The sequence below is a fragment of the Dermochelys coriacea genome, chromosome 11 (assembly GCF_009764565.3).
Source record: "Dermochelys coriacea isolate rDerCor1 chromosome 11, rDerCor1.pri.v4, whole genome shotgun sequence".
NCBI lineage: Eukaryota > Metazoa > Chordata > Testudines > Dermochelyidae > Dermochelys > Dermochelys coriacea.
In genome coordinates, this window is record NC_050078.2 from 2222533 (window position 1) to 2243627 (window position 21095).

The 21095-nt window shown below is 58.0% G+C and overlaps 2 protein-coding genes across 8 annotated transcripts in view; one reads left to right on the forward strand and one right to left on the reverse strand.

Annotated features, from left to right (window-relative positions):
• On the reverse strand, positions 1 to 8677 carry LOC119863265 (mitochondrial chaperone BCS1). 5 transcript variants are annotated; one of them, XM_038421351.2, is made up of 8 exons: positions 8547 to 8677; positions 4828 to 5211; positions 4117 to 4256; positions 3794 to 3988; positions 2862 to 2925; positions 1805 to 1974; positions 1252 to 1369; positions 1 to 431 (listed from the first exon to the last, which is right to left on the reverse strand). In XM_038421351.2, the coding sequence occupies exons 2-8, from the start codon at positions 5145 to 5147 to the stop codon at positions 179 to 181; spliced, it is 1260 nt and encodes a 419-aa protein (XP_038277279.1). In that variant the 5' UTR covers positions 5148 to 5211; positions 8547 to 8677; the 3' UTR covers positions 1 to 178. The 5 variants fall into 5 exon arrangements, with proteins under 5 accessions (XP_038277279.1, XP_038277280.1, XP_038277281.1 ...); XM_038421352.2 differs by having other exon boundaries at positions 4828 to 5214; positions 8547 to 8665; XM_038421353.2 differs by lacking the exon at positions 8547 to 8677 and adding an exon at positions 6761 to 6929.
• Positions 8650 to 21095, forward strand: part of ZNF142 (zinc finger protein 142) — a 22684-nt gene continuing 10238 nt past the window's right edge. The window contains exons 1-6 of one of the 3 annotated variants that reach the window (XM_038421346.2): positions 8650 to 8802; positions 12536 to 12868; positions 13686 to 14399; positions 15697 to 15969; positions 17928 to 18740; positions 19438 to 19615. In XM_038421346.2, the coding sequence (XP_038277274.1) occupies positions 12586 to 12868; positions 13686 to 14399; positions 15697 to 15969; positions 17928 to 18740; positions 19438 to 19615 (2261 nt within the window). In that variant the 5' untranslated portion in view covers positions 8650 to 8802; positions 12536 to 12585. The other 2 variants (XM_043504793.1, XM_043504792.1) reach the window with 2 other exon arrangements.

Below are 21095 nucleotides of genomic sequence, written 5' to 3' on the forward strand. Positions count from 1 at the left end.
TCCTAGTTCTTTTTATATTTTAATAGAAACTCGAGGCCTTGTTGAGGTAGCAAAACGAAGAGCGATCGGCTCCATGGGACTGTCACAAAGCAGCATCCTCACGGTTATCACGTCCTCCATGAGTCACTCCCAGTGATGGAGCTGCAAGCCCCTCCCCTTTGAGGGCGCCCGCCCTCGGTCACAGTGAAATCGACTGCACGTTTTCAATGGCCCCGGCTGGGTCTGCTTTATACAGCATGAAGTGGCCCTGCACCTGGGCGGCGCTGATCTGCTCGGAGACACGCAGGGCCTGCTCTGCAAACTTTTCGCCGGCAGCCACGGGCTGGTCTGGGTAGAAGCGCTGGAACATGTGGGAAATCTGCCAATGGGAGCAGGGTCCCACGTACTGCTTCAGATCCACCCGGCCAGGGCGAACCAGGGCTGGGTCCAACCTGCGAAGGCAGAGGGACACGTAGAGGTGCTCAGCTCCCAGGGCCTGTGCAGTCAGAGGAGTCAGCTCTCCTGGATGCGAGGGACCAATCACTGCTCTCTCACCTTCCCTTCGATGGTATCCCGAGGGAGGGGCAGGGGGAGACAGGTGGGCCCCCTTATCCTCAATACCTTCCACAAGAGCAACAGGGATGTGCCGTGAACCACGGACACATCTTTGTGTTTCCTCTAATGGGAACACCCCATTTAAATACCACAAGCTGGGAGAGAGACCTCATGCCCCATGCACTGTTGTGACATAGAAGGTACGGGCGAGATCCTGCTGGGGGCTTCTAGCTTGGTGAGGTCTCTGTAAAGCAACTGAGAGAAACCTGGGGAAGAACCAGACAAAAGAGACCTGCAAACCCTCAGCGTCCTGAAAAGATCAGGCTTCTCCTGGGCAGGTAGTCCACGCAGACACGCCCACCCACACACCTGTGACAGGCGTTCTGCTGTGAAAGGAGCTGCAGCGAGGAGCGCAGCTGTCGTAGCTCTGCAGTGGAAACACCGAGGAGGAGAAGGAAGGGTCTCCGGGGGGCGAGGAGAGACGCAAGAGGAAGATCACTGAGACTGTAGAACGGCAGCGTTAGGAAAAGGGGTAGGTGGGGAGGGGAGCCCAGTTGTTTGGCTGATCAAACTAGACAAGACCAACCCCTGAAACGCACACTTCAGGGAATGGTCCTGCCCTGAGCAGTGAGGAACTGAGGTGGGAGCCGGTTGGTCCAATTTCATCCCCAGCACCCAAGCAAGGGGGGCCCCTCCCCCACAGAAGGGGGCTCTGACCTGTCAGCGTGGTTGGTGGTCATGAAGACGATCCGGGCCTCCGTGGAGGCGACGCCGTCCAGCGCGTTAAGGAGGCCGCTGAAGGTCAGCCGTCCCATGCCCTGGTAGGCAGTTGGGTCTGGAGGGAAAGGCAGCACAGATGTCTCAGACCCAGGGTAGGTCTGGGGCACCCAAACTCTGCCCAACAGACAGCAGCATTGGCAGCTTACCAGCCGCCAGCGAGCCGCCCCATCTGCCATCAACCAACACAGCAGGCCAAGACGGCTGGTCCCGGGCCACGTAACCTGGCCGCTCTGCACCGCCGCACTCTAAACCCACACGAGCCCGCTACGGGCACGTTTCCAGGGACACCCCCCCGCCCGCAGCGCAGCCAGCGACCCCAGGGGGCTGAAGAGCAAAGGGGAATATGCAGCCAGGCCGGGTGTGCTGCCTCCTCCCTAGGGATCAGGGACGCCCCCGGCCCAGCAGAACATTCGTGCCGAGCGGAGGGGAGAGGAGAGGCGTCTCCGCAGGGCGCCCAAGTGCTGAAGACAAGGGCAGGGCCAGCACTAACTCTCCGCAGCGAGGTCCCGGCTGAGGAAGGCCGCATCCACGTCCTCCAGGAGGATGATGCTCTGTTGCGGTGCCACACTGAGGAGGTGGTTGAGACGGTCGTCCGAGAGGCTGTGGTCGCTCAGGCTCAGCAAGCAGATCCCATACTCCAGCTCGCCGGCCAGGGCCATGCTGCGGGGGGACACATTGCAGAAGTAAAGCACCAAGCTGCGAGGGAACCCCCAAGGGAAACCGCTCCCTCCCCAGTCCCGTAGGGCAGAGGGCACCTATATTAGACCCCACCAGAGGGCAAGAATGGGCCAAGGGTTGGGTGCTGGCCTGGGATTCGAGACCAGGTTCCATTCCCAGCTGGGACACGGTTCTCCCTTGTGACCTCCGGCAAGTCACCGTCTCTCTACACCCCTGCCTCCCGCATTCAAGCCCTGCCCTGCCTCCCGGGGGCTGGGAGGATAAATGCAGTAAGGACTGCGAGGTACTCAGTGAGGGGGGCCCCTAAGTACCTCCAGCAGAAACATCTGGAGCCTGACTCTCCCCCGCCTGGCCCCTCATGCCGCCGCTCATCCGCAGGTACAGCAAGCACGAGTGGGGGGCAAGTGCTGGCGCTCGGCTCTGGGAGTGGGTTGCCCGCTCTGCACAGGTGGACGGGATGACACAAGGTGCCAGGCCGATGGGGGATCCTGAATGACGAGCTGGTCAAGGGGGCCCAATTTAGTGTTACCCCCAAAGCACCGCTCATCTTATGGGAGTGTATTAGCACGTGGGGGGCCAGGAGGGTTTTGGCGTGTGGAAATAACGCAATTAGTATTTCAGGGGCGGGTGAGCCCCAACAATAGTCCTGCTTCGGGCTTCCAGCAAGCTCAGCAGCACCTTGGACACGGTTCTTTGGCTTTCTTCTCGCAGCACACTTCTGCCTTGCTAACCCTTCCCTCCTCCTCCACAAAGAGCCAGTCTCCTTCATCCTACAGAAGCACACGCCGGTCCTCCCTCCCTCTGGCCGAAGGGGACCTGGACCTCCAGGAGATGGGGAAAGCTGGCACTACCCAGTACACAATACTCACATGAAGCTGCTTTTCCCACAGCCCGGGGGCCCGTAAAGCAAATATCCCCTCCTGTACGGGATTCCTAGGAAGAGAGGGACCCATCAGAAGCCGGCAGCATGCCCCACGCCCAGCCTGCCACAGCGCCCTAAAGGACAAAGCCTAACTAACGATCACACCTGCAGCCCACGCCCCCGAGTCCCAGTGTCACCGGGCCCCCTGAGCTGGACTCTTGCTGGCGTCACTCTAACATGTCGTTCGTGGCCAGCCTGCCTTCCTACTGCAGCGCTGCTTGGCTCTGGTTCCGCCGGGCACTGGAGCTGAATCAAGCTGGACCGGCAGTGGGGAAGCTAAAGGGCGGAGGGGTAACCTGCTTGCTTCCTACAGTGCCAGGGAGAGAGAGAGAAGAGGCAGACACCAGGCCCAGAACACAGCCTTCCATGCAGCAAGATGCCTCTAGGGCTCTGAAGTCCCACAGCAGGGCTGCCAAACGCACTGGGCCTGTATCACCAAGGCAACGCTCCAGTTTCCACCCACGATGGTGAATCAGGACCGCTGAGCGCAGGAAAGAGGTGCTGCCGATCCGGTGCAGAAACTCTCCCCTTTCAGGTTGTGGACGCTGCAGCAGGACACTGGTGCCCCACAGGCAGCTGCAAGGATTGTACAGGACACCTTTTTCGTACACAGAAACCCAAGGTTTAGGGGTGGAATAATGGGCGATGAGTCAGGACTAAGGCGTATCTGTGGGGCTAGGCTGGCCTGGACTAGCTAAGGGGCTGCAGGTTTGGATCCAGGTGCACTGGGAGAGGTGTGGCAGGCTGGTGAGGTATGTGGGGAGGCAGGGGTAGCTGCACAGCACCTGCCCGCATCATCCTGGCTCTAGGTTACATTATTTGCCCCTCCCTCTGACCCCAGAGGAAGGGCAGAGCCATCAGCCTGGGAGGGAGCCTTGCCTCTCTCAGTGTACCACTTGGGGTTATCGATGAACTCCTTTACGTCCTGCACAATCTTCTCTGAGATCCCCTTCTCCAACACCACAGAGGCAAGTGGCCGACGGCGGCGCGGGAACCCAAACGGCCGCCATTCGGCACCCATGGCCGTATACATGACTGTCTTCCCTTCCTGCTGCCTCAGAGCCAATTCCCTGGCTAGAGAGAGACAGAGAGAGGGGCTGCAAGTGAAACGGAATCTCCCAGAAGGCACCAGGCAATGGCCTGGCTTTTATAGCTGCCAGGTTTCAAATCTGTTGCGGCAGGGCCCTGCCAAACAGCCATACCTTCCTGGAGGATGTTGAAGAAGATCTCCCGGTTGGTGCCCAGGGCTGTGAACGTCACTGACTCCCAGGGGGTCCCTGTGTGCAGGTCGATCATTTGCTTCTCTCGGTTCCGCTCGATGCGGATCCACTTCCTCCGATACCTGGGAGCAGGAGGAGAGAGAGAAGCTGAGCCAGGAGATGATGCGAGATGCAGCTTAGGAGCATCTTTGCTTAAGCACTACAGCGGCACAGCTGCGCCAACACAGCGTTTTAAGCATCCCCCGCGCTAACTCTTTTGCACTTTTACAATGCCACCCTGCAGCGTGAGTTCCACAGTTCGGTTCTACACCCCGTACAGAAACAGATCCATTTCCGTTTCGGATGTGCGGCGTTTGAACTTCACCGAGTAGCCTTTCTATTTCGCACGGGTGAGCAAGAGCATTTGAGGGGCATTCTCGACACCAGTCTCTGAAGCCACTGATAGAGGTACCAGAGACAAGCTCAGCATACTATTTTACGGCAGCCACATCTCCTCGTACTTGTCTCCTTTCCAGGCTAAGCAGTCCTGTGCGCTGATCCAAAGTCCACTGAAATCAACGGGACCCTTTCACTGACTTCAACAGGCTTTCAACCCCTAGGCTCTTCAAGAATTTCTCTTCACATGGAGCCCTCAGTTCCGGGAGGCAGCTGATCAGTTCCCGGCCCATTCCTCCCCCGCTTTGCCCCCCTTACCAGATGAAATGGTTCCCTGGGCTGGGGATAAAGTCGAACTTGGTGCTGATGCGCCCGCTCTCGTGTTGCAGGTACGAGGTCTCCACGCTCAGGTGCTGAGTGTGCTTGGCGTAGTGCGAGATCCAACTCAGCAGCCACTGGTAGCTCTTGTCCTTGCTGGGCACCTCCAAGGTGATCATGTAGTGTCGGCGAAAAGCAACCGCCCCAAACTGGGCCCCCTTCCGGGCCAAAGCCAGAGCTGTGCCCACCCCTACCAGGCCAAAGCCAGCCCCGAAGTAGGGATTGTCCTTCAGCGCTAAGACAAAGTCAGAAAAGGGCATGGTGGGGCCGGGGGAGTCAGGCGGCTGCTTTCAATGGCATCATCTCTGCCAGCCAGAAACAAACCTGCTGATAAAACAAAAAGAGACAAGGCTGAGCCATGGAGTGCCGATGCAAGAGCTCAGCACAAGGCGGCGACGCAGATGTAGGGCTGAGGTGTCAATCATACGACCCACAGGCAGGATCTGGCGCAGATTACGTCTTTACGGGGCCCCGTCCACACGGCACATTTAGATTCATCACAATCTGAGCTTTCCTTAAAATGCAAAGCTAGTTTCTAGCCTTTATGGATTCAGAGAAAACCCTTCAAAACCTGAACCACAGGTACAGCAACAGATCCTCGACATCAGGGAGATGTTACAGTCCTGAATGTACACCTCAGCCCATCAAGCACAATCAGACCCAGAATTCATCCCTCTTCCCCTAGTGACTCACACCCTGACAGAGGGGATCCTGGCTTGCTTTGGACATAACTCTCAAACTGAAGCAGCACTGATGACCATATGGGAACCCAAGGACCACTGTCATCAGACCGGCTGCCTCTTGAGTGCCCCCCCGGGCCCGAGGTGACACTGCAGCAGCCCCGCCTCAGTTTCCCCACCTGTGAGGGCTTTCTCCATTACATTACCAAAGCAAACTTTCTGCAAGTTCAGCAACACCCCTCCCAGGGCTGGATTTCTTAATGTAACAAAAGAGTTAAAATGAGTTCTCAACCCCCACTCAAGTCCACGTTCCTAGTCCTGGTGGGGGCCTCCCCACTCGGAGCCTTTTCTCTGAAAACTTGGGGTTTCCTGCTGGATCCTACTCACCCTCAGCACTCTCCAGTCCCTCTTTCCTGGAGAATTCCCCTCCCCAGCTTCCCACTGCCCTTTACAGGGGAATCAGCTGCTCCCTGCTCAGGTACGCCTGTTTAGTAACAATTGCTGGGCCCTTAAAAAAGACCACCACCCTTGATATGCAGACCCAGGGCAGATTGCAGCCTTTAACATGGAGCAGCGGCCAGCAGGGAATGCAGCATCTTGACTTCTGGCCATTGTCCTCAACGGGGACCCATCACACTTTGTGCTGCAGAAAGAGAAGCAGCCCCTAGAGTGTTACAACCATCTGGGAGGATGCAGGCAGGACAAGGCTCTTGGGAGCGAGGAGTTCTTCGGGAAGGGTGGAGAGTGGTGGAACACCACAATAGGCCAACAGGAGGAGTCTGGGGGTACAAGAGTGTAAAACCAATCTCGGCTGTCTCGGGTGAAAAGTCAAACCTGGGGCTTTATTATTATTATAAGCCACCGGGCCGTAAGCTGTTGGAAAAGCCTGTTGCAATTACTGAGGATTTATTACTGCAGCTAGTCATGCATCTCCAGTTGCATCCTGAAGGCATGTTCCATGCAGCTGGGGGCCTGGAGGCGACAGAGACAGAAGCAGCCTCCTGCATCTGTGATGGCAGTGGAAGGTCCAAAGCCACAGAGCCGTCCTGTTTCAAGCTGTGGAAATGGCTCCCTGGTAAGGCAGCGTGGGCTAGTGGACAGAGGACTGGAGGGGGTTCTATTCTTGGCTTGATTTTGGGCCAGTCCCTTCCCTTCCATCTCCCCATCTGTAAAACACGGGTAATGATACTGGCCTTGTCTGCAAAGGCGCTGTGAGATCCACCGATGCAACTGCTCGATAAAAGCTAGGGATCGTTATTACCAGGGGCATCGACGAGGATGCAGAATTTGGGTGGCAGTTGGGTTTAACCCCAACGTCCTGTCCCAACCTCTACCTCCTTGATGTTCTCTTGCTCTGTTACTGATGGAGCCTGTTGAGTAGTTTGCCTTACACGTTGTATAAAAGGTGCTGTATAAACAAGCTGATTGTATCACGGGGACCTGCTCTCTCCTTGGGCTGCACCTTCCCACCAATGACGATATCCAGCACTTTTCATATTGATGCTCTTTACATGCATCAGTGACTTAAGCCTCACGCGGCCCCGTGAGGGGAGGCAGCATGATCGCCCCTTCTGCAGAGCTGGGAAAGCTGCGGCTCAGAGGGGAGCGGGAGGCTGTGGCAGAGTCAGGAACAGAATCCAGGAGTTGTGGGTCTCCACCCCCCACCCCCTGTTCAACAGGCTGACTCCCTACACAGCTGGGGAGAGAACCCAGGAGTCCTGACTCCAGCCTGTAACCAGCGAACACATTGCCGCAGCTCTCAGCTGGTCGGGAGATGGTTGGCTTGGTGCACCAGCTGCGTTACGCTGAGGCAGCCTGACCCAGCTGGAGAGGGGCCCTGATTCCTCCACACCTCCCCCGTTCACAGGGTCCCCCGTAAAGGAGCCTGAAACCCCCCATCTGAGGTCCCCTTTCATGGGGTCTGCCCCCCTTTTGCCCCCTCCCCACTGTAATAGGATCTAATTCCCCTGACTCCACTATAATGGGGTCTGACCTCCCCCCCCACTGTAAGGCAGCCTGAATCCCCCAGACCGGTTCTCCCAGCCCATAGGGTCTGACCCCCACTCACCCCATAATGGGTGTGACCTCATGGGGCCGGCCCCCAGCAGCCCCCTCCCCTCCCCTGGGGCCGGCCCCCAGCAGCCCCCCCTCCCCTCCCCTCCCCTCCCCTGGGGCCGGCCCCCAGCAGCCCCCCCTCCCCTCCCCTCCCCTCCCCTGGGGCCGGCCCCCAGCAGCCCCCCCTCCCCTCCCCTCCCGTGGGGCCGGCCCCCCTCCCCTCCCCTCCCCTCCCGTGGGGCCGGCCCCCCTCCCCTCCCCTCCCCTCCCCTGGGGCCGGCCCCCAGCAGCCCCCCCTCCCCTCCCCTCCCCTGGGCCGGCCCCCAGCAGCCCCCCCCTCCCCTCCCCTCCCGTGGGGGCCGGCCCCCAGCAGCCCCCCCCTCCCCCTCCCCTCCCGTGGGGCCGGCCCCCAGCAGCCCCCCCCTCCCCTCCCCTCCCGTGGGGCCGGCCCCCAGCAGCCCCCCCTCCCCTCCCCTCCCGTGGGGCCGGCCCCCAGCAGCCCCCCCTCCCCTCCCCTCCCGTGGGGCCGGCCCCCAGCAGCCCCCCCCTCCCCTCCCCTCCCGTGGGGCCGGCCCCCAGCAGCCCCCCCCTCCCCTCCCCTCCCGTGGGGCCGGCCCCCAGCAGCCCCCCCTCCCCTCCCCTCCCGTGGGGGCCGGCCCCCAGCAGCCCCCCCCTCCCCTCCCCTCCCGTGGGGCCGGCCCCCCGCAGCCCCCCCTCCCCTCCCGTGGGGCCGGCCCCCAGCAGCCCCCCCCTCCCCTCCCGTGGGGCCGGCCCCCAGCAGCCCCCCTCCTCTTCCCTGGGGCCAGCCCCGCTAGCGGCCCCCCTTCCTTTCCTTTCCTTTCCTTTCCCTTCCCCACCCCCAGCAGCTCCCTCTGCCCCGGGCGGGGCCGTGACCGTCTCCCGTCCCCTCTCCCCCGCCCTTACCGCCACGCAGCGCCGCTCTGTCCCTCCAGCCTCCCTCACTCTACGGTTCCGGTCCGCCGCGGGACCCGGCTCTCTATCCCTCCTCTCTATGGTTCCTGCTCCGGCCCGGCTCCCCCTCCCCGGCCGCAGGCACCATAGAGTGCGGGGCCGCGGGAGAGAACGGCCGGATGGGGCCGCAGCACAAAGGGGGCCGCTCCCGGCCGCAGGCACCATAGAGATGGGCCGCTCCGGGGGCAGCGCGAGCCGAGCCCCTCAGGTGAGGGGGGGAGGGGCCCCGCGAGCGGGGGGGGCCCGGGACCAGGGATGGGAGGTCCTCGGGGGGGCCCACAGAAGAGGGATCCCAGGGGAGGGGGGATTAAGGGGTTCCTGGGGGGAGGGGACCCCCAGGGAGGAGGGGTTCCCCAGAGTGGGGGGGTTCTCTGGGGGGTTCTCCAGTGAGGAGGGGACCAGGGGATGGCAGGTCCCCGGGGGGGTTCCCCCACAGACGGGGAGGGGGAGGAGGCGTTCCCCACAGAAGGGGGATCCCACGGGAGGGGGGATTGAGGGGTTCCTGGGGGGGAGGAGGAGGGTCCCAGGGGAGGGGTTCCCCAGACTGGGGGAGGAGGAGGGAGGTTCTTTGGGGGAGGGGCTCCCCCAGTGGGGAGGGGACCGGGGATGGGAGGGTTCCTGGGGAGAGGGGGAAGAGGGGTTTCCCAGGGGAGGAGGGGGGATGGGAGGGTTCCTGGGGGCAGGGGGAGGGTTCCCCAGAGTGGGGGGGTCCCCAGTGAGGAGGGGATCAGGGGATGGGGGTTCCCAGGGGAGGAGGGGCGATGGGAGGGTTCCTGGGGGGAGGAGGGCCCCAGGGGAGGGGTTCCCCAGAGTGAGGGAAGGGGGGAGGGAGGGTTCTCTGGGCGGGGGATGGGAGGGTTCCAGGATCATCCCAGAGGGAGTTGCACACTCACAGTCGCAAGGGGAAGGGGATGTTCACTGTGTGGCAGGTAAGTGGGAGGGATCCCAAGAGGGAGGGTCAGGAGGAGTTTAAGCACCTTCCCCCCCAAACCAGGGGCAGAGGCAGGTGGGTTTATGGGGCTCCAAGATGGGCTGGGGGATGGAGCTCTGCCAGGGGAGGGCCAAGCGTAGGAATGGGGCCCAAGACCCAGGTGCGTGGTGCTGTGGGGCCAATTCCCTCAAATGTCTGTGGCAAGAGCGCAGTTGGTGTGAAATTCAAACCCATGAAGTGCTTTAAACCAGGGAACTTCTGTCTCCCAGAGCACCCTGGAAACTGCTACTAATACTTGCCTTTCACTGGTATCTGGCATCTTATGGGTTCTCAAGGTGCTTTCCATATACGTACATGCCGGTGTATAATCAGCCTTGCAAAATCCCCCACATGCCCTTTGCCATGAAGATGATCGTGGAAAATCGAATAATATTTTACGCACCTACTAAAAATATATCTGAACTTATACAGGTGATTAGAATTTTGTAAGGCTGATGTCTATCTGGCCATCCACCATGGAAATGCAGCCACCTCTGGCATGGGATGCAATGACGGTTTAATAGCACACAGCAACATCATGGAACAGTTTAGAACAGGGACTGAAGAAGAATCCTGTATCCAGGAGGGAACTGAAGGAGGTGAAATGGAATTGGCCAAATGGAAATTTGTCCATTGCATAAGCATTCATTGTGTGACTTTTACCATCCATGTCGATGTGCCTTGGGATACGATCGGGACATTTATTGCCACTGAACTTAGGTGTGGGTGTGAGAGAGAGTTGTATGTTCAGATGCCACCCATACGCTGGAAACAGCCTCATTATTCATGGGACTGGTAACGCAGCCAGCAGACAGCTCTTGAGCCATGCCACTGGGAGCAGCAGGCCCTGCTGCTTGGCACATCCGGTGCCACTGGCGAGGTTACTGAGGAGAGTGACTTGGTGAGCGTCAGGCCATTGCTAAGCCCACCTGGGCAATGCAGGCACCAGGGTCAGGCTAATCCTTTGGACTAGCAGAAGAGGCAGTACTGAGGACTGGTCTAGACTTGCCTGGCTCCCAGCAAGGTTGTTTGGCAGGGGATTGGAAAGGGGGGGATAGAAGGCTGAGCATTGCTACCAAAAAGCCTTCCCATCATGGGACTGACGTCCCCAACCCTGACACCCCCTTCTATCCCATATGCCCCTGCCAACAACAGTAATAAAAGAGGAAATGAATAAAATCTTAAAACCTCCAAATCTACACCAAGCAGAGGGAGATGCACCAGAGACCCCATGAAAGTCACTTGGGACTTCTCTATTGCTCCTGATTTTACGTGGAAGCTGCTCAGAAACTACTGTGCTGAGTGGCAGGATAAAACACATACAGTGTCACGGATCTGGATTCTGTGTAATAAGATCTGTGTATGAGAGAGAACCTGATGGAGGTTGGAGAGATTAAGGCCAGAAGGGATCTTATAGCCTGACCTCCGGTATATGACACATGGCCAACAGCACCCGCACGCAAACCCTACAACTGAAATGAGACCAAAGTATTCCAGCCCACAGAGGACTATGCTGTTATGTGCCACAGGCAGAGAGTAGGAGGGACCGAGGGCGGGGATAAGAGAAGACCTCCGGTCAGGTGTAGCTTTCGATAGCACAGATCAGTGCTTTTCCCCATTGCCTGGGGCATTACAGCTGGACTGGCCAAACCGCTGAAGAATAGACGAGCTTGGCCAAGGGGGAGTGGAGCTGAGGAAGCCTTTTCCATCTCTAATCCTGCTACAATTCTGTGCTCATACCTCATCCTCTGGCTGTTTTTATTGTGATAGGAGCTAGGAGCTCCAGACGTGGCCCCCCCATGACGTGAGGCATTGTATGTACACAGAACAATGTGTACAGTATCCCTGTCCCAAAGAGGTGACCATCCAAGCGTAAGACAAGAGGCAACAGGTGGAGACAGACAGACAATGATGGGGGAGCACAAAATTGTCAGGTGAAATTGACCTGTCTTGTCCCTGAGTGAGTGAGTGAGTGGTATAAATGAGTCACCAGCATATTGACTCGTTCAAAATTGAGTTGGATGTTTTAAGTCTTGCAGTGAACCCATCTGATCCCCCCAAACAAAGCCAGCTTGAGGCAGAGGGTGGTGGAGGAGGCCTAGGAGCTGTGGGAGCTGGTTGTGATTCAGCAGGGGGGGCTCTTGTCTCTTGTCCAACTCCAGTCCCCCTAAAAGGGGCTGGGGCCACTTTTGGGCTGAGATGTAAAACTGAGTTCCAGCAATCATTAAAAGGCACCTTGGCACTTCTTAGGACGAACATCTTGCCTCTTCCATGTCCTGGTCTGGTCATTCTAGTGTTCTTACGACTCCTCCTTCCTTGCGTTCATCCCATCCTTTCTCATCAGAGAGCATCTCACTCATGATGCAGAAGGGAAACAGACAAGTAGGCGACTGAGTTGTCTAGTTTCGCTCGTGTATCTCTACAATTCCCGCGGCATTTCAGCTGCACCCAGAATTCCTCACATCCTGGCTTACAGCACTGCATTCTGTTGCTGCGAGCTGTTAAATAGCTGTATCGTGCCACTGCAGAGGTAGCTGCACATCTCTGTTAGGTGAAGTGATCTGAGTGTTTGCCTTGGGCATCAGCCTGTAGGTCTGCAAATGCTTTGAAGTCCTTTGGGCTAGTGGTGGTTATTGTTCCAATTAAAAAATATACATTATTAATGATGGGTAAGAACTTTAGCCAAGCTTTTAAAAAGAGATTGGTATTTCGAGCACCTCAATATTGGGTATCCAACCTGAGTCATCTTAAAAGGAGAAGCCTGGTTTTCATCCCTGAGAACGCTTCTAAAAATCAAGCCCATTTACAGCATCTCAGGGTGAGTCCCCAAAATCATGTCTCTTTTGCATACCGTTACTTAGTGTCTCCTGAAAAGCTCAGACCTTAAAAGGAGGCATCTCTGGAGTCTTGTGCCCTCGAGCCCTTTCAGTGCTGGCAGTCCGGCTGTGTCACCTTGTCTGTATCTTTTCAGAAAGAGATTTACTCCTCCGCAGCCCGGTGCAGGTTGGTGAGTGAAAGGAAATGAGCGCAGAAGTGGTAGCTGCAGAGCCCGCCAGAGGAGAGATGGATGCCCTGTGCCCAGGGCTGCTGTTGCCCACCTCAGGAGAGGCAGGAACCGGAGGAAGCCAGGGGACCTCCAATGACTGCGTGGCAGGGACGTCCCCGCTGACTGTGGGACAGAGCTTGTTGCTGACGGATGCGTCCATGGCTGGGGATGGAGCTCATGCTGAAGCAGCTGAGGTGGAAATATTTGTAGAGGCTGTGGCAGGCAATGTGTCTCTGAGCAGTCCAGGCAACACCACAGGTATGGCACACATTGAGGGGGCAGCACTATACGAGGATCAAAGATCCTCCCAAGGGGGTGTCCCCCTGCCATGCCACCCGCTCATGTATCAAGGAGGCCAAGGCTAGTCCTTTAGTCCCTTCTCTCTGGAAGAGCAGACAGGATACTCAAGTCAGTCTTGTGGGGCAGGTTGTGTGGATGTGTCTCCCCGTGACCACCCCCACCACCACTCGCTGTGAGTGCCATCCAGGTCGAGCAATGTGCAGTGACCAGACAGGCCCTCTCCAGCCCTGCTGAGCACCTTGGGTGGCCTGTCCTCTAAGCGCCGCCTGTTAGAGGCCCTGGCACATTGGGAGCTTAGTCAGTGGTGTTTTCTCTCCTAATATTCATTGTGAATCTGTTCAGCAGGCTGGACCCTAACAGGTGCAGCTTGGGGCACAAGAAATATGAGCTTCCTGCCCTGCCGCCCCACCCTTGCCCTCTAGGAGTGAAGGGGGAGTTCAGTCTCTGGAGCCCATCGAACCCTTGGCTTGTCTGCTGAACTTCCAACAACTGTCCGCTTGGTACTGATCTCTGTCCTTTCTCCCCTCTCTTCTCTCTAGCACCCCTCACTGTAGTGGTGGCCTTTGTGATGTACATGCCATTTCACCAGGAACTAGTGGCCCCCCCACCACACACACACACACACTTCATGTCTCCCATAGCATACCTAGAAGATAGGGACAAAACTCACTGCCCTAGACCTGAGCTGCATTTGAACTGGTGACCTCCAGGCAAAAGGCTCCAGATCTCGATTGCAGCTGTTTGACACGCTCTCGCTCTCTCTCTCCTCCCACAGAGGTCTTGGTCAAAGTGGTTGAGCTGTATTTCTGCCAGAGGTGTGGCCAGAGCTTCTCTGACCCCAGCCTGCTGACCCAGCACCAGTGCATCACATTAGCAGCCCCCGAGCACCTGGAGCTTCCTGGTCTCCCCCAACTTCCGGGGGAGCTGCCGGCCCTGCCCAGCGAATGCAGAGGAGAAGCAGCTGTCTGCCAGGAGCCGGCACAGAGCTCGCCAGGAGCGAGCGGGCAGAGCGGGAACCTTGGCTCCGCTGCTGAGCGACTGCTGTGCCCCGTTTGCAGAGGGGAGTTTGTGCTGCCCAGTGAGCTCAAGGAGCATTTTAAGACCCATCGCAGCACCCAGGGGGCCTTGGCGTGCCCTGAAAAGGGCTGCCCCTTCACCCCGGAGGACCGCAAGCAGCTGCGTGGGCACCTGCGGCGCGCCCACAAGGTGACCCCAGTTTCCTGCGCTTACCGCACCTGCCCGCTTTTGTTCCGGAGCTGCCAGGACATGAAGCTACATCACAGGAGTCACTTTCCCTTCCACTGTGGCGGCTGTGACTTCGTCTGCTCCAACGCCAAGCTCTTCAGACAGCATACACAGAGCCATTCGCTGGAGAACAGGGCGGCAGGGGAGCTCCCTGCAGAGCCAGGACGGATGGAGGCGACCTGCAAGTGCGACTTCGCTGCCCTGGCTGGGCAGGTCCCCAGCAAACACCTGCGTCTGCGCTGCGGTACCTGCTGAGCCCAGGGGAATAGGGGGGAATGGGGTGGACTGAGAGCCCTCTGGCTACAGGACAGACACAGTGGCTGGCAAAAGGGCAAGCTCTCCACCTTGCCCCTACCCAGGTGCCTCAGCCCGAGGGCTGCCAGGGGAGCTCAGCTTACCAACAAGGGGGACCCCTCACTGCCACTGGGTACTTCCTACAGGGGTGAAATTGCAGTGGCATGCGGTCACTGCTGAGCTAAACTGGCCTGCTGGGTGGAGTTGTCTGGACGCAGGGCGTGGGGTGTGTATAATGACTTCCCAGTGATCCGGGGGTAGGTGACTGACGCCCCTCCTGTGCTGTTAGTCACTCAAAAGCAGCTCCTCTCCCCAGATGCAGATGGGTAGGACAGCAGTGTTGCTCAGTGGCTAGGGTAGGAGAGAGGGAGAACTCCTGTGTTCTTCCCCCAGCTCTGAGACTGACTCACTGTGACTGAACGAGTCGCTTCCCCTTTGTGCTTCAGTGTCCTCAGCTGTAAAATGGGGGTCACGCTCCTGAGCGGGGACTCGGTGTCCGCAAAGCAGGTGGGGTCCCTTCTATGGGAGGTGCGGCAGCAGGGCTGAGTGTTGTGTGGTCCTTCCCTGGCCTGTTTGGGTTGGTCCAGTGACCAGCTGCGTGTGCACATCCCCATTAACGCAAGAGAAGCCCGGCAGCCCAGAAGGTGCTGATAGGGCAGGGGAAGACGCCAGGGTCAAGTTTCAGCAGGGGCTGCTTGATCCTTGATCGCTGAGCTTTCAAAGAGCAGGTCCCGCCTGAGCTCTGGTGCTTTCTCCTGGGTGCAGCTGGCCTGGGGGGTTGCAGAGTTCATGCAGCCGACCTGAAGGGAAGCTTTATGGCTAAAGTGCTGCGACTGGAACTGCAGGCTGGGAGAAAAGAAATCCGGATCATCCCTGAAAAGCAGGTGCTGCTGCTGGGCTGAGCTTCGTCCAGGAGAATAAACTCCTAAAGAACCAAAATTCCCAGCTGCTCTGTACTGGGATAGAAAGGATAGTTGCTCTCAGCCAAGTGAGCAGTGCTTGGAGACTACAAGTCCCAGCATGCAGTGCTCCATCTGATCTGCGCAGCCAGGCTGTACTGCATGCTGGGGCCTGTGGTTTGAGCCGTAGGCCCATATTAAAGAAGTGGACGGCTGCACTCAGCTCTGTTCCATGCTAGCTCCTGCTGAGATCCTTGGTTTGGGTCATGGGCATCTCCACATGGGGGGGTTGGGTCATGGATTTGTCTGGCTCCAAAGAAGATTAACCCTTTCCTTTCGCTTTTGAAGCTGCCGGGGAGACGGTGGAGGAGGCAGAGAATTCCCTCGATCAGACCAGCTGGGAAGCAGCGGAGCAGGTGGCTGGCCACGGCTTGTCTGGTGGCACCAGGGAAGCATCTGACGAGGGTCAGAGACTGCCAGCAGAGGAAGAAGACTCTGAGAGCACCAGTGATGAATCGCTGGAGGAGGAAGAGGAGGAGAGCGCCTGTGAGGCAGAAGCCAAAGGAAATGAGAAGGTGGCTTCTAAGAAAGCCAAGGCACCTCGGGCCCAGCAGGTCAAAGGTAGGGCATCCCATTGACACGTGAGCAACGCGACTGGTCCGGGAGCTGGCGGGCAGAACTTCCACTAGCCGGCACACACCAGAGCTGGGTGACGAAGTCCCAGTGGGCAGTGTGGGCACGTTGGGCAGAGGACGTAAGATTGTGGGTTGTTTATCTAGGAAAGCAGAAGAGCTGAAGGAGACTTGGCTGGTGTTTGGGGGATTTCCAAGGGCATGATGGGAACTGATTGGTCCGTCCTCTTATGCTGCCCCCATTGGGAACAAAGGTCACAATGGCACTGGTAACAGAGTGTACAGTGAACCGTCGCTTTACGCCATACCCAGTCAGCGTGCCTAAGAGGATACGCCAGAGTGCCTGCTTTTTGAAAAGGAGCTGGATAATTTAGTTAGCAATAATACTTGGTTACATTTCCTAAAATAGGGACAATCGATCCAAATGTATATGGTCAGGAAGGGTTTCCCCACCGGAGTCCTTCCCAAGAGCATTATGCTGGGCTTCACTTTGCTATGAAGTATTGACCACTAGCTTCTGCGGTAGGCAAGTTCCTGGGTTTGATGGGCCAAGTGGTCTGCTCTAGGCTGACCAGCCCTGTGCCCCAAGAAAAGGGACGGTACCGTTGCGCTGCCAGATGCAGAGGGTGAGCTGGGCCAGGCCAACGCAGAAATCCCAGAGGAGCCACGGATTCCTGCTCTCCCATCCGCTGGAAGGTGTGATGATTCCGCAAGCAGGACCATTACAATCCCAGCAGCTGTCCTGGATTCTCTCCACAGAGAAGCGAGCCTTGCGGGCCACGGGGGCAGAGCATGTTGACTCCCCAGTGAATCCAGCCCCAGGAGCTGTTACAGTTCTGAAAGTGAGATCAAAGCCAGTCTGGGATGGTGCCTGTGAGTGGCGTGTCTGTGAAGCCACAGCTCTGTTCAAGTGACAGCCAGACAAATTCCAATGAGAAATTAGGCACAAATTGTTAGCAGCGAGGGCAATTAACCTCAAGAACAAACTCCCCTGGGGAGTGGGGGATTCACCAGTTTTAGAGCAGCCTGGCTGCCCTTCTGGAAGATGCTTTAGCCAAACATGTTACTGGGCTCTGCAGAGGGATAACGGGGTGAATGTAACGGCCTGTGGTAAACAGGACTCAGATTCGATGATCTAATGGCCCCTTCTGTCCTTAACTCTGTGAATCTAAGCACACCTAGAAATTCATAGTGCTGGTTTTCACACCAACCTTCATTTGATCCGTACCTAGTGAAAAGAAGCGTAGAGTGAGTGAAGCCTGGTCCTAGCTCCTCCTCCTGGCTGTATAACAGGTGGCTGCCTGATGCAGCCCGAGCCAGCTCAGCAGGGCCCCAGCACACTGGAGGCAGATGTTAACAAAGGTCCAACATCCAAACGCTTTAATGCTGGGCTGCTGCTTCTCGATTCAGGTGTGGCAGGGGCAGCGGGTTGGCTGAAGAAAGTAGGCTGGTCCTCTCTTGCTCCAGACATGGCTTTGGGCCGCAGGTCAGCATAGGCGGAGTTAGTGAGCTTGTGTGTGGCGGGGAGTGGAAATCGCTTGGGGGCTGGCATCCATGCAGTCAGTAATGCAGGTGTCTGCAGGCAGCGGCTGGCTCCAAGCGCAGGGTTTGCTGTTGACGTGCGTGAGTGAGGCTGGCTTCCTCACCAGGAATGATCAGCCACACCTAATGAGCCTTTGGTTCTGGGCTCCATTTATTGTCCAGATGACCACAGGCTCAGGGAAGGGAGGCAACACTTCCAGCCAGGGCTTTCTACCCAACCATGACTCCTGGGCTTCCTACCTGGAGTCTCCCATCCTCAGGGAGAGAGTCTCTTCCTGCACCTTCACTCTGCAGTTGCCCCTCACTAGCCCCACTTACTCCCATCCCTGCTGGGTCTGACCCGTCAGCTCTCCGTGCCCTGTTGTGTGTTGGCCCCGGGCTGAGCGGGGATGGTTTCCTTTGCAGGGGATGTAGCGGAGGGCTCCGAATACCTCTTCAAAACCCACATGTGCCCAGAGTGCAAACGGTGCTTCAAGAAGCGGACGCACCTGGTGGAGCACCTGCACCTGCACTTCCCAGACCCCAGCCTACAGTGCCCCAACTGCCAGAAGTACTTCACCAGCAAGAGCAAGCTGAAAATCCACATGATGCGAGAGACGGGGGAGAAAGCTCACCGCTGCCCGCTCTGCCACTACAGCTCGGTGGAGAAGAACGCCCTCAACCGCCACATGGCCAGCATGCACGAGAACATCTCCAACTTCTACTCCGACGTCTACGCCTGCCCTGTCTGCCAGGAGACGTTCCGGCTCAGCCAGGCCCTCAAGGAGCACCTGAAGACCCACAAGGCCGAGCCCAAGAGGCTGAGCTGCTTTCAGGGCGACTGCGGCTACTACAGTGAAGACCGCAAGGAGTTCATCCGCCACCTCAAGGAGGCCCACGGCATCAAGGCAGTGGAGTGCAAGTACCACGCCTGCTCCCTGCTCTTCGGCACGGCCGAGGCCATGGAAGCCCACCGCAAAACCCACTATGCTTTCCACTGTCAGCAGTGCGACTTCGTCTGCTCTAACAAGCACGTCTTCCGCAAGCACAAGAAGCAAGGGCACCCTGGCAGTGAGCAGTTGCAGTGCGACTTCTGCCCCTATGCCACCTTCAACCCCGTGGAGTTCCACGACCACGTGGGGAAGATGCACGCCAACGAGAAGATCCACAAGTGCGCCGAGTGCAGCTTTGCCACGGCGCACAAGAGAGTGCTCATCCGCCACATGCTGCTGCATACAGGTGAGTCACCTCGCCAGCCGGCAGGGACCAGCAGCCTCTTGGCTTCCCCATCGCGCTGCTTTCCTGGGGAGTCGATCAGCTGTGGTGTGCCGCTCCACCGGGTGGGAATGTGAACTAGTGGTTAGAGCATGGGACAGAGTCAGGACTCCTGGGATCTATCCCCAGCTCTGGGAGGGGAATGGGATCCAGTGGTTAGAGCAGGGGGTGCTGGGAGTCAGGACTCCCTGGTTCCATTCCCAGCTCTATATCCCTGAATAAGACCCTTAAGCTGGCAGATTGCACTGCCAGAGGGACAGAATACCAAGGCAAGACCACCATGCTATTCCTGGTTATGGCTGTCGTCAGACCTGTCCTCAATGCAGCATGGCAGGGCAGGCCCCGTCCCGTGGTGGGCAGGTGGGTAATTGCCCTGGCAGCTCTGCAGCAGAGGACAGTGCCAGATCTGAGCTTGAGGAGAGGTGAAGGGATTTGGGAGGGTTCTCGCAGGAGCCAAGGTGATGGCAGGTCAGAGAGGAGCTGGTGCCTTGCACGTTTCCTCAGAGGAGGCCTGTGGGAGGGGCTGGTGGGCAGGTCGCTGGCCAGTGAGAGCAGCCGGTGCTGAGATGTGGGGTGGGAGGGGGCGTGTGAAGTTATGGGCTCTTTCTACCCCATGTGAATAGATTCTCTCTCTCTCTCTCTCTCTCTCTCCTGTCACTAGGGGAAAAGCCTCACAAGTGTGAGTTATGTGACTTTACCTGCCGGGACGTGAGCTACCTGTCCAAGCACATGCTCACCCACTCCAACGACAAGAACTACATGTGCACCGAGTGCGGGTACGTCACCAAGTGGAAGCACTACTTGAATGTGCACATGAGAAAGCACACCGGAGACCTCAGGTACGTGCCTCCGGGTCACCCAGTCCGGCGACAGCCAATCTGTCCTCTCTCCTGTCAAAGCCAAGTCCCCATAAAGAGGGCAGGGCTGGTTGCCTATCTCAGGGCGTCCCAAAGACAGCCTGTGGAGACGGCAGGCCCCTGCATCTGATGCTCCCTCTTGATCACAAGGCCTGGCTGTTTCCCATGCTGAGATCTGTAGGCGCTGTGAGTGGCAGGTCCAGGGTGGCTGCAGCCTGTTCCATTTCTTGCAAATTAGGGATGTCTGTTGGGCCACTGCAGCTCTGGGATGGGCAGAGCCTGCCTGGCTACCGTTGGCTTAGTGGCCAGTGTTCTGCACCCTCACCCACTGATCCCGAGTACTCCTCCTGGCCTGCGGAGGGCTGGAAGTGCTGCCAGCATCGTGCGTACCGCTATCTGCAGTAACTCAGCGCGTGGGGAGCCACCTCAGGGCACTGGTAGGAAGCAGGGCACACACCGCAAATTGGCTGAGAGTTCTGTGCTTAGCTTTCACCAACCGATTATCAAGTCTGAACTCCTCAGGGGCTGTAATAGCCCAACCATGGAGTCACAGACAGTCCCTCGCCACCCAGGTCAGCCTCCCTTTGTGATAGCTGGTCTCTCACAGCACGAATCACAGCAATATTCAGGTTACTCCCTGTGACGAAGCGGGGCTGTTCTTAATGTTTCCTCTGAATATTGTGGGGATGCCTCAGTTTCTCCTATGCAGTTCTTAAGTATCTAGGGGGTGGGATAAGGGTGTATGATCCTTGCAGAGCCCTAGAGGACAGGTGTGTGCAGGGGTCTGGACACAGAGAATCTTTCCTTCTTTCCTGGCAACTAATGGCCTGGGCCCTTCCCCCCTGCAAGGTGAGAGCTAAAGGGTTGGAGAACAAAGGAATCCGGTGCCCTCCTGGCCCGGGAAAGGGACAAAGCCCAGAGGAGGAGGGGCTGGAGGGGGAGTCAGTTTGGGGCTGGCTGGGGACATGGAGTGAAGTGCAGACATGGTTGTCTTGCTCACTGCCCCCCAAAATGGACCCAGCTGAGGGGTCCTGTTCTCTGTACCTACAAGCTCTGTGTTAGACCATGTTGCTGTCGTCCAATAAACCTTCTGTTTTACTGGCTGGCTGAGAGTCACGACTGACTGCGAAGTTGGGGGGCAGGACCCTCTGATTTCCCCAGGACCCCGCCTGGGCGGACTCGCTGTGGGAAGCGCGCGGAGGGGCAGAGGATGCTGAATGCTCCGAGGTCAGACCCAGGAAGGTGGAAGCCGGGTGAGCTGTGTGTCCTGAAGTTTGCACACAGAAAGGAGACTTCCCAAGAGTCCTGACTGGCTTCATAGGGAGTAGTTCCACAGCATCACCCGGGGACTCCGTGACAACTGGTGGCAGCGGTGGGATGTACTGCACCCCGTGGATGGTGCTTCCCGCAGTAAGCGACTGGGGAGCAGTAAAATGAAGGGGGATTGACGAGGTCCAGGCGT